The sequence below is a fragment of the Culex quinquefasciatus genome, chromosome 2 (genome assembly GCF_015732765.1).
Source record: "Culex quinquefasciatus strain JHB chromosome 2, VPISU_Cqui_1.0_pri_paternal, whole genome shotgun sequence".
Classification (NCBI taxonomy): domain Eukaryota; kingdom Metazoa; phylum Arthropoda; class Insecta; order Diptera; family Culicidae; genus Culex; species Culex quinquefasciatus.
Window position 1 is genome coordinate 19,576,413 of NC_051862.1, and position 13,084 is coordinate 19,589,496.

Consider the following 13,084-nt stretch of genomic DNA (forward strand, 5'->3'; position numbering starts at 1 on the left):
ACAAAAATACAAAAATACAAAAATACAAAAATACAAAAATACAAAAATACAAAAATACAAAAATACAAAAATACAAAAATACAAAAATACAAAAATACAAAAATACAAAAATACAAAAATACAAAAATACAAAAATACAAAAATACAAAAATACAAAAATACAAAAATACAAAAATACAAAAATACAGAAATGCAAAATTACAAAATAATTAGCGATGCTTTTTCATTTTATAAGATTCAAAAAAAAATATAAATTGTTTTTTTTTTGTTCGAATATGCCTTAATTTTTAAAAAATGTATTTTTGCAGTATGACAATTAAACGTATCGAATTTTTTAATAAACTTAAAATGTAAATCAAATTTCGCTTTGTTTTGATACATTGCATCATGAATATTTGAGTACTTCCGAAAAAAATCGGTGTTATGTGAAAATTTCAGCATATTACAAAAAAAAATAATATGGTGAAAGGCATACAAAATTTTGCTTCGTTTAATAGATAATTTTAAAAAAAATACGATATTTCGTGATAATCTTAGTTAAATACAAAACTCTAATAACGTGAAAAAGCATACAAAATTTCACTTCGTGTGTATCAAGTTTTGCAAATTTTGAAAATTTGATTTTTTTTTAGAAAAATTGTATTTTGTGAAAATTTTAGAATTTTCGAAAAAAAAAACACTCAAATAAAGCAAAAAAAAAAAAAAAATGCGCTTATTTTGATTCCCGCTTTTTCAAGTTTTGATGATATGAGTATTTTCTTTAAAAAATTTTTTGTTAAAATTTTAGTATATTCAAAAAAAAAATTTTAATTCGTTTGACACCCATGATGCAAATCATTAAAATTTGAGTACTTTCGAAAATTACGGTCATTGAACAATTTTGATTATTTATACAGTCCGGACTCGATTGTCCGAAGGTCTCGGGGAAATTTCACTTCGGATAATCGAATCACAAAAAAAATATTTTCGTTGTTTTTTATGGTTGAGCTTAGGTATGACCCATGCACTACCTTAACCCTTTCAAGCCTGATTTGACCCAAAAATGAAAATTTTCAAAACTAGCCTATAATTTTCGTATGGTCATAAGAATCATTTTCCCATCATCAGCTAAACATTTTTTTTTTTGAAAATTCATTCTTGAATCAAAGATGGCGGCCAAAATTGCGGAGATAACATAATAAAAATGCATTTTTAAATTTAAAAGTCAAACATATATTCAGATTTTATTAAAATGGGGTCGCAGAATTCGAATTCGATGTTAAAAGTAAGAAACTAAAATAAATTTAAAAAAAGTTGTAGGTCATCATTCGATTATCCAAAGACCCATACAATAAATTCAAAAAAAAGTTGTCGGTCATCATTCGATTATCCAAAGACCCATACAAAGCATCGAAGCCCCATACAATCCTTCGGTTAATCGAAATTTTGAATAATCGAGGGTTTGGATAATCGACTCTGGACTAAAGTTTGGAACTTACTGCGTTTTAAATAATTAAACTATCGTTATCGTTATCGAGTCTTAATTTTTTTTTCGTTTACAGCACTGAAAAAATAGAAAAAAAATGACAAGATTTTCTAATAATTTTGAAATTTTGCAACTCAAACTCGAAATTTGATATAAATGTTTGGTAACCCTATTTCTCTTCTACAAACCCGTCCTACAAGGAAAAATCGCAAAAATAGCTCACCGGTTGATGGCATGAACTGCTGTTTTTCCCTGTTGAGTTTCTCTATGTACCCACCACCTCGACCCCCCGACGGTTCCAGACGGTGACGATTGTCCTTCCCGGTGCGGAATGCCATAACCTGAAGCGCTGCGGTCTCCGACAAGAAATTGTCCAACCAAATGAATCAGAAAACCGAACAGCCCAAGAACCGAGTCGTTGCCTGCAAGAGGTATAGTAAAGGCTTGTTGGGTGAACATTTTTGCTTCCATTTTTCCTCTCTTGCTGATGGGCACTGCGAAAAAATGTGGAAATTGTCGTAGAAATTTCGTTTTCAAAATAATAACTGACATTTAAAAAAAAACTTCTCTCCGTGCGTTCTCTCAGCCTCAACCCCCTGGTTTGGACCGGATGTTATGAAAACCAATTTCCGTGATGTGATTGGAATTTTTTTTCTCCCAGCCATTTTTCATGACTCGTCGTTGTCGTCGCCAGTCAAATCGTTGTCGTGGTCACCCCTTTTTCGTTCGTACCGAAGTCAGGCTACAGGTACTTGTCCCATCATCATCGAGATATAGGAAGGGATTTAGAGAAATTCTCACCCAGGTTTCGTCCGGCCGAGTCGGACGGGATAAAAGTCGGAAAAATCTTGAAAACGACGTGTTTGCCAACCGTTTTGATTTGAATCACCGCTGATTGGTTTGCCGGATTGGCCGGTTGAGGGTTTTTTTTCCGGATGTCCGACGGACAGTTTTGCTCGGTGTCCCACTCTTGTGCTCGGAGAAGAGAGCGAAGCTAATGAATTCGATCGTTGGTGAAATTGTACCTCGCTGGTGGCAACATGTGGGACCATGGTTGGTTGCGTGGCTCCATTATTCATAAATTCTCGGGAAAACTTAATTAATTAATCATTACGGCATCAACCGAGCGGTTGCTTGTTCTCACTAGTGTGGATGGCTATGAAACGGTTTCCGTAAATCGGCACGTGGAGTTGACGTAGGATGTACGTAATTTGATTACACTGGATGGCACAAAAGTATCATTTATGGGTAATTCTCCGCCAACTCACACAGCAGTTGCCCCGACCCCTCTTCGATTTGCGTGAAACTTTGTCCTAAGGGGTAACTTTTGTCCCTGATCACGAATCCGAGGTCCGTTTTTTGATATCTCGTGACGGAGGGGCGGTACGACCCCTTCCATTTTTGAAAATGCGAAAAAAGAGGTGTTTTTCAATAATTTGGAGCTTGAAACGGTGATGAAATAGAAATTTGGTGTCAAAGGGACTTTTATGTTAAATTAGACGCCCGATTTGATGGCGTACTCAGAATTCCGAAAAAACGTATTTTTCACCGAAAAAAAAACACTTAAAAAGTATTAAAAATACTCCCATTTTCCATTACTCGACTTTAACAAATTTTGGAACATGTCATTTTATGGGAAATTCAATGTACTTTTCGAGTCTACATTGACCCAGAAGGGTAATTTTTTTCATTTAGAACAAAATTTGTCATTTTAAAATTTCGTGTTTTTTCTAACTTTGCAGGGTTATTTTTTAGAGTGTAGCAATGTTCTACAAAATTGTAGAGCAGACAATTACAAAAATTGTGATGTATTGACATAAGGGGTTTGTTTATAAACATTATGAGTTATCGCGATTTTACGAAAAAAAGTTTTGAAAAAATTACTTTTTGCGTTTCTCTTTGTTTCGTCGTCCGTGTCTGTCGCGGGTGACCATGAATGGCCATGATCGATGACGACCAACTTTTTCAAAACTTTTTTTCGTAAAATCGCGATAACTCGTGATGTTTATAAGCAAACCCCTTATGTCTGTATATCAAAATTTTTGTAATTGTCTGCTCTACAATTTTGTAGAACATTGTTACACTCTATAAAATAATGCTGCAAAGTTAGAAAAAAACACGAAATTTTAAAATGAAACATTTTGTTCCAAATGAAAAAAAGACCCTTCTGGGTTAGTGAAGATTCAAAAAGAACATTAAATTTCCCGTAAAATGACAAGTTCCAAAATTCTTTACAGTCAAGTGACGGAAAATGGGAGAATTTTTAAAACTTTTTTAGTGTTTTTTCGATGAAAAATTCGTTTTTTTCGGAATTCTGAGTACGCCATCAAATCGGGCGTCTAATTTTACATAAAAGTCCCTTTGACACCAAATTTCTATCTCATCACCGTTTCAGGCTGCAAATTATTGAAAAACACCTCTTTTATCGCATGTTCAAAAATGGAAGGGGTCGTACCGCCCCTGTGAGTTGGTAGAGAATCACCCTTATATGTGTCTTTTTTGAGCATAGTCTGAACTTTTTCTAAATATTTCTTAGTAAATTCTTTAAAAGTATCGAAACCTTAAAAAAATATTTTGATTACACATTGTTAATTTTTGAAGATATTCTTATTTTTTTTTTTGATTAATTTTTATAACTTTCTGCTGATAGATTAAAGTTTTATTTCTTTGTTAGGTTCATAAGGCTCTGTTGCCATGGGGCCATCCATAGACCACGTAAATACTTTTTTAGAAACTTCAGATTCCCCCTACAAAATATGTGGACGACCGAACTAACCCTCCCCACAAAAAATGTCCACGGGGTTTGTGAATGGCCCCCATCCAATCTACCAATTTTCACTATTTGAACGAGTAATTTTGAAAAAAATAAATAAAGAAGCTTGCTGCTCAATTACTGAGATATTTATTTTTTAGTAGAAGCTGTATTCGAACGCCAAAATGGTGATGAGTCTTTATTAAGTGCCTTATGAAATTAAAAGCTGTGCCACTATTTTGTGATTATTATTCTATCCTTATCAAATATCTGATTGCAATAAAATCATTGTCAGTGATTTAACTAATTTATTTACGATATGTTTTTGGATCATTGCTTAAAATATTCTAATAATCTGATAACTTTCTGATCATTTTTGGATCAATTTTGAATATCTTGCTCAAAATGATGAAGATGTCATGCTAACGACAAAGGGTATTTTATGTTTTATAGTTTACTAGATTTGGAACATATTCATGATTTTGATCGATGGGTCATTTCTCAAAGCTTAATATCAAAACTTATTATACCATTAATTTAACAAAGTTTAATTTCATTTTATTTCACACAAAAAGTAACATTTATCCTACTTTTTTTTATTTTCTATTGAAACATCACATTTTTAATATTGGACGCAAAATCATAAGGCTAGTAAAATTTGTTAATGATCAAGACTTTTTTAAATAAAAAAAAAGTTACATGGTCTTCGATTTTAATTAGACTTTTAATAGAGTTTAGGATGGCCAAATATGATATCGAAGTTAACACATTTGAAAAATATATGTATATTAATATTTGATTAGTAAAAGACACATAATAAATTCAAAAAAGCTTACAGAAATTCCAAAAATTAATTTTCTGGCTTTGCGAATTCAAAAAAAAATAGTTATATATGGTTGTCATTTACATTTTGCATTTAAAAATTTATTTTAAAGTTTAGTTTGCCAATATTTAAGTTTTTTCCCAAAAAATCACGGTTTTTTTTTTTTCAAAAATCATACTTTTGAATGCCATTTTTAGTTTCTTAAAACACATTAAAATACTTGAAAATGAAAAATACGGATTTTGGGAGCACAGAAAAAATATTGGTAATATTCATAAGGAAATGGTGACAGATTTTGTGTCAAAAAAATGGTTAAGTTTTTGATGAATAGTCGTCAGGTTCACATTTTTACACATTTTTTATGTAATATTACTCAAAAACGTTACTTAATCCACCCTTAAGTGGTTTGTGCTTTCCTCACATTTAAAGGGTGCTATCCAAAATAGACACAAAAGGCGGTGTTTTTCAGTGTTTTATCAATTTGACTCATTATTCATACGACTAGATTGGGTAGTCCGATCTTCATATTGCAGGGCACTTATGTGCTTACAACTTATGATAGGTCTTTTAATTACCTATACGGCCAATACGGACAAAATCGGTTTAGCGAATGTCGAGATATTTGAGTGACAATTTTTTGATCAACATCCCACCACATACACAGACATTTGCTCAGAATTTGAGTCGATAGGTATACATGAAGGTGGGTCTAAGGAGGTCTAATTGAGAAGTTCATTTTTTGAGTGATTTTATAGCCATTCCTCAGTAAAGTGAGGAAGGCAAAAGAGGAGCAGTTCTCTCAGGTTTTGGTCATTCCATTTTTTTTTCTGTATTTTTTAATCCGACTGAAACTTTTTTGGTGCCTTCGGTATGCCCAAAGAAGCCATTTTGCATCATTAAATTCTCCATATAATTTTCCATACAAATTTGACAGCTGTCCATACAAAAATGATTTATGAAAATTCAAAAATCTGTATCTTTCGAAGGATTTTTTTGATCGATTTGGTGTCTTCGGCAAAGTTGTAGGTATAGATATGGACTACACTGGAAAAAAATGATACACGGTAAAAAAAATTTGGTGATTTTTTTATTTAACTTTTTATTACTAAAACTTGATTTGCAAAAAAACACTATTTTTATTTTTTTTATTTTTTGATATGTTTTAGAGGAAAGCAAATGACAACTTTTCCGAAATTTCCAGGTTGTGCAAAAAAACATTGACCGAGTTATGAATTTTTTAATCAATACTGATTTTTTTAAAAAATCGAAAAATTGGTCGCAAAAAAAAATCAATTTTATTTTTTGATGTAAAATCAAATTTACAATCAAAAAGTACTTCAGTGAATTTTTGATAAAGCGCACCGTTTTCAAGCTAAATCCATATTTAAGTAACTTTTTTGAAAATAGTCGCAGTTTTTCATTTTTTTAAATTAATGCACATGTTTGAACACATATGAAAAAAATATTTTTGAAAAGCTGAGAAAATTCTCTATATTTTGCTTCTTCGGACTTTGTTGATACGACCCTTAGTTGCTGAGATATTGCAATGCAAAGGTTTAAAAACAGGAAAATTGATGTTTTCTAAGTCTCACCCAAACAGCCCACCATTTTTCAATGTCGATATCTCAGCAACTAATGGTCCGATTTTCAATGTTAAAACATGAAACATTTGTGAAATTTTCCGATCTTTTCGAAAACAATAATTCCAAAATTTTCAAATCAAGACAAACATTTCAAAAGGCCCAAACATTCAATTTTTTTTTTATATTACATCAATTTTCTTGTTTTTAAACCTTTGCATTGCAATATCTCAGCAACTAAGGGTCGTATCAACAAAGTCCTAAGAAGCAAAATATAGAGAATTTTCTCAGCTTTTCAAAAATATTTTTTTCATATGTGTTCAAACATGTGCATTAATTTAAAAAAATGAAAAACTGCGACTATTTTCAAAAAAGTTACTTAAATATGGATTTAGCTTGAAAACGGTGCGCTTTATCAAAAATTCACTGAAGTACTTTTTGATTGTAAATTTGATTTTACATCAAAAAATAAAATTGATTTTTTTTTGCGACCAATTTTTCGATTTTTTAAAAAAATCAGTATTAATTCAAAAATTCATAACTCGGTCAGATATTTTTTGCACAACTCGAAAATTTCTGAAAAGTTGGCATTTAATGTCCCCTAAAACATAAAAAAATTTAAAAAAAAATAAAAATAGTGTTTTTTGCAAATCAAGTTTTAGTGACAAAAAGTTAAATAATAAATCACCAATTTTTTTTTACCGTGTATGATTTTTATTCAGTGTAGTCCGTATCCATACTTACAACTTTGCCCAAGACACCAAATCGATCAAAAAATTTCTTCAAAAGATACAGATTTTTGAATGTTCATACATCATTTTTGTATGCACAGCTGCCAAATTTGTATGGAAAATTATATGGGCAATTTGATGATGCAAATTGGCTTCTTTGGGCATACCGAAAACACCAAAAAAGTTTCGGTAGGATTAATAAATACAAAAATTAAAATTGAAGCAAATAGACCGATATCGGAGAGAATTGCTTATTTATAGTCGTTATACAATGTGTTTAATGATAATAAAAAAGTAAAGTACAAGTCTTTTCAATGGAAATTTAATTTTTGATTCATAATTAGGATTTTATGACGACGATAAAAACTTGAAATAGAACCTAGGCTTGCAATTTAAATTTTTTCATTTTTATTTCGATCATAAATTTGGCAAAATGTTTTAATTGTTTCTACAATCACTGGAATTGAAGTTAAAGTTGTCAAAATTGGAAAGGAATAATATAAATTCAATCAAACAATCAAATAATCTTACTCGTTCATTGCATTTTTTGAATAGATAACTTTTCATATCTGTTAGTTCAACTCTTTTAAACTTGAACTTTAAACAGTTAATTAATTCAACAATCATCTTATGTATTCCTCTCCTTCCAGTTCATCGGCACGCAGGTCTTCCTGTTCCTGGCGACCATCGCCGGCTCGGCCATCATCCTGGCCTACTCGACGACCGACTCCAGCGTCCAGCCGCTGATCCGCCAGACGATGCTGCGCTTCATCAGCACCTCCGAGCACCCGCACTCGTCCGCCGCCCTCAAGCTGATCCAGGAGAGTGTGAGTATTTTTTTTAGATTTATTTTTAAATAATTTTACCTTTTTTAAATTGCAAGATGATTAAGTAAAAATAATTTAAAAAGAAAAATACCTAACTAAAATGAAATAAATTCCCAAATCCATATTTTTTGGGCAATAATCACACGACAAGAAATGTGCGGGGGGTGAGGGAGGGGGGGGGGTTGCTTTTTTGAAATCCGACCCAGGTCCTTAATGGATCTCTGTTGACTCCGGCCCATTTGCCGAGTGTTTCGGCCGGAGAGGAAGCAATTAGCACGGAAAAGCTTTCATCACCACGAAAACCGAGACACTGGAGTGAGTGCAAATGTTTGACTTGGAGTAGAGCAGTCTGCTCTCTTCTGAATAATTGAAATGTGCGCCTAAAGTTGGACACATTGTCCGTTCGAAGTAATCGCCCCAAGGTAGGCTAATCCTTTCGTTTTACGGTGTGCAGTAAAATTTCTGACAGAAAAATGTACCCTCTTTTTTGATCAGAAGGGGGGAGTACAATTCCAATTGTTGAAATGTTTTCGTTTGAACTTTAGGGTAGAAAACTCCACAATCATCAGACGTTCCAATAGACGTTCGAATAAAATAAAACCAAAAAGAAGCAGAAAAAACCAGCAAAAGTTCAAGGGCCACAATTTTTATCGGGGTTCGATTCGGTTGGATTGAGCTGAACAAACACACTCAAACTCTAGCACACGGCATTCGAAGTTCCCTTCCTGAGAGGGTTCAACTGGTTGATTCTGCGGACTTCCTCCAACTCAAAGTCACACAAGCTCTTTGAAGGGTTCTGTGTGGGCCCCTCCCCCCAAAATAGTAGTGTGTGATGGCCTTTTTTTTTCAAAATCTCTTTTATTACGTTCAAGAGGAATTGAGATGAATGGAAACCATTCCTGCCCCTATCAGGGTGGGTGTGAGTGGGGGTGAAAGTGAACAAACAGTTGTTCAAAAGTCTTTTTCCGGAATATAATTGGGTACTCACCGGAAGTGCCTCCGAACCCGTACTTGATGGTTGCGTTAGAGATGTGTGATTTGAGGGCACATTTTCAAAGGGTTTTATTTTGGAATTGGAATCATTGCGTTTTGCCTTCCTCACCTTACTGAAAGTGTATAAAATCACTCGAAAAAATAAATTCTTAATTTGATCTCCTAGATCCACCTTCATACATACTAGGATGCCCAGAAAAAAAGACGTTTTTTTGGGTTATTTTAAGCATCTGTGCAAGTTTTGAGCGAAATTGGTTGAGATTAACCCATTGATACTCGAGCCTAAAGTGGGAGAAAAAAATGTTTTTCATACACAAATATATTTATTTAGAACGCTAATAATTTTTCGGGAACGACTTTTACGGCTTTGGTATGTTCTACAAAGTTGTAGAACATAAAATTTCCAAAGGGAATTTCACTTTTGGGAATATTTTGATGGAAGTGGCGTACACTGCAGACCAAACCGTAAGAATATGTTGTTTTCCATACATTTTTTCGATTTTTCCCATACAAACTTCACCTTCAATTATCAATAGGTAAATGTTGACCAATTTTGTTCATATTTGGTTCAGATTCCTAAAATAGCTCAAGAAACAATATTCAGCTTCACCGACATTGTCTTGCAAATAAAAAAAAGTGCAGTAAACGTAAAGGACAGTTTCACAATAGGACTAACACTTTTTGACAAGAAACAGAAAACTATAAACCCCTTAAGAAGGCCTCAAAAATTAAGACCGAAACGTCGGTGAAGTAGAGAAAAAATCTGTTTTTCTTTTTCGAGAAGACTGCTCGTCAAAACCAGAAAGATATTTTGAGATATGTTGAAGAGCTTTTTTACGATTTTTTTGTAATGCCAAAAACTCATAGTTTGCCTAAGTGTCATTTTGTTGATACAAATTTATTTAATTTTTTCCACTATCTCGATATAAATCATCAAGTTTGAAATTTGTGTTTGTGCCACGTTTATTAAATTAATTGAGTATTTGGCTGAAAATTCAAGATGCAGTGTTGCCAATTTTTCAGGACTTATTTTAGAATTATCAACATATTTGTTCAACTTCCTTTTTTTGAAGTGTTTTATCATGTAAAGTTTCTTAAACAGTATTGAAAAATATTATTTTCAACAGGACCACAAAACATCACAAATGCTTATTTTTTCAACATTGATGATTTGACCATGGGTTGCTGAGTAGGTATTAGAAAATTTTAAAATTTTTGGATGAGACTTAAAAAACTTAAATTTTCTTGTTTCTTTTTCTTTTATTCGGTATTTTTCTGCAACAAGAAGTCCAATGTTAAAAAAGTTTCTTTCTGAACTTTTGGGAAAAAAATATTTGGAAGAATCGACAATCATGGACGCTATTTAAAAAAAACGAGAATAAAACATTAAGTAGCTTTATCTTGAACTATTAAAAAAAATCATTTAAATACTTTTCGATTGCAAATTGAATTTAAAATTTAAACTAAAAAAGAAAAATGCCAAAATTTCTATAATTTCCATAAAACATTTTTTTAAATCGTTACAAGAGGGCAAATTTTTTGTCTATACTTTACTATGGCTAAAAAGTTGCGGTTTGGAATTTTGAGTATTTCAATTTTGTAAAACAAAGTTAAAGTTACTTTGAAAATCGGCAAAAATAGTCCTCATTAGGGTTAGTGCATTTTCACGATGTCGAGAAAAGCGATTCTTAAACTCTTGAAATCCCACAATTTCCACGAAATTCCGTGAAATCAATCCATAAAAATAACAAATCAAATAGATATGTTACCGTTTGGTTTTAAGTGAAAATTTAAATCGTTTTCAATAAAAAAACGTTACTTAATCCACCTTTAGGTGGTTGGTGCCTTCCTCATATTCATAAAGACAATACATTCAGTAAAAATAGCAACATTCCCCCTTAAGAGCGAGTTTTTCACCGATGTGAAACAGGTCGTATCGAGGTGCTCCGATTTGGATGAAACTTTCAGGGTTTGTTTATCTATACATGAGATGAACTCATGTCAAATATGAGCCCTATACGACAAAGGGAAGTGGGGTAAAACGGGCATTGAAGTTTGAGGTCCAAAACACATGAAAAATCTTAAAATTGCTCGCATTTCCGTAAAACTTCATCAATTCCAACTCTCTTAAATGCATTCGAATGGTCTTTTGAAGCCCTTCAAAATGTGCTATAGACATCCAGGATTGGTTTGACTTTTTCTCATAGCTTTTGCAAATTACTGTTAAAAATGGATTTTTTTAAACCCTCAATAACTTTTGGCAACAGCTTCCAACACCCATACTACAATAGGTCAAAAGTTAGGGAATTTCATGGACTATAAGCCAACGGTATTAACTTTTTGGCCAATCGCAGTTTTTCTCATAGTTTTACGATTTTACTAGAACAAACATTTTACAACGTTAGTTTTTGCCCTGTAGGCCAAGAAGACGGCACTTGTTGGTCTCAATTTTGTCATATTCGGAATCCTCAGAAAATTTTACATTAGATTGAGGTTTTGGAATTTTGAATTTGATTGGAAAAAATGCCATTTACAATTAATTAAAATATTATTTAGAATTTTGTCGGATTAGGGGTAAAACAAGTTTTCGCCTACTTGATACAGCATTTGACGTATTGATCATAGGGTAAATAAGATCTATTTCTTTTTTCAAAGGTGTTTTATTTAATTATTTTTTAAATCAAAATTACAACTCCAATACTTCTAACTTACGTGAAATTGACCGAGGATTCCGAATATGATAAAATTGAGACCGAAATGTGCCGTCTTCTTGGCCTACAGGGCAAAAACTAACGTTGTAAAATATTTGTTCTAGAAAAATCGTAAAACTATGAGAAAAACTGCGATTGGCCAAAAAGTTAATACCGTAAGCTTATAGTCCATGAAATTACCTATCTTTTGACCTATGGGAGTATGGATGTTGGAGGCTGTTGCAAAACGATATTAAGGTTTAAAAAAAAATCCATTTTTAACAGTAATTTGCAAAAGCTATGAGAAAAACTTAAACCAATCCTGGATGTCTACAGCACAATTTGAAGGGCTTCGATAGACCTTTCGAATGCATCTAAGAGAGTTGGAATTGATGAAGTTTTACGGAAATGCGAGCAATTTTAAGATTTTTCATGTGTTTTGGACCTCAAACTTCAATGCCCGTTTTACCCCACTTCCCTTTGTCGTAGAGGGCTCATATTTGACATGAGTTCATCTCATGCATAGACAAACAAACGCTGAAAGTTTCATCCAAATCGGAGCACCTCGATACCACCTCTAGAACAAACCGAGCAGAATCTACAAATACTGCCTCTTAACATGTTTAACAAATCAACTTTATTACTCATTTCTTTTGATATGGTTCGCAGACCATCAATATTTCTGGCTCATCGACAAGGTCTGATAAAAAAAATCTATCCAACGATAGTTCGCATGGAAGATTCAGACAATATTTTTATCACAATATCTGAAATCAAACCTCTAAAAAGTGTATAAATAACACTTAAGTGCCAATAACTTTTGATAGGAATGTCAGATCCTTGATGTTTTAAGCTCATTTGAAAGGTCTTTCGATTATCTAACCAACGATGGGTCGCATGATAGACCCGGACATCATTTTTACTGAAATATCTGAGATCGGGCCTCCAAAAAGTGGATAAATAACACTTAAGTGCCAATAACTTTTGATAGGATTGTCAGATCCTTGATGTTTTAAGCTCATTTGAAAGGTCTTTCGATTATCTAACTAACAATGGGTCGCATGATAGACCCGGACAACATTTTTACTGAAATATCTGAGATCCAGCCTCCAAAAAGTGTATAAATAACACTTAAGTGCCAATAACTTTTGATAGGATTGTCAGATCCTTGATGTTTTAAGCTCATTTGAAAGGTCTTTCGATTATCTAACTAACGATGGGTC

General features: G+C 32.7%; 1 protein-coding gene across 1 annotated transcript in view; it reads left to right on the forward strand.

The window, feature by feature from the left end:
- The window catches only part of LOC6051224 (tetraspanin-2A), a 108,195-nt gene that overhangs the window by 86,998 nt on the left and 8,113 nt on the right, over window positions 1–13,084 (forward strand). The window contains exon 4 of the mRNA XM_038254638.1: window positions 8,002–8,178. Within this exon, the coding sequence (XP_038110566.1) occupies window positions 8,002–8,178 (177 nt within the window). The remainder of the gene's footprint in view (window positions 1–8,001; window positions 8,179–13,084) is intronic.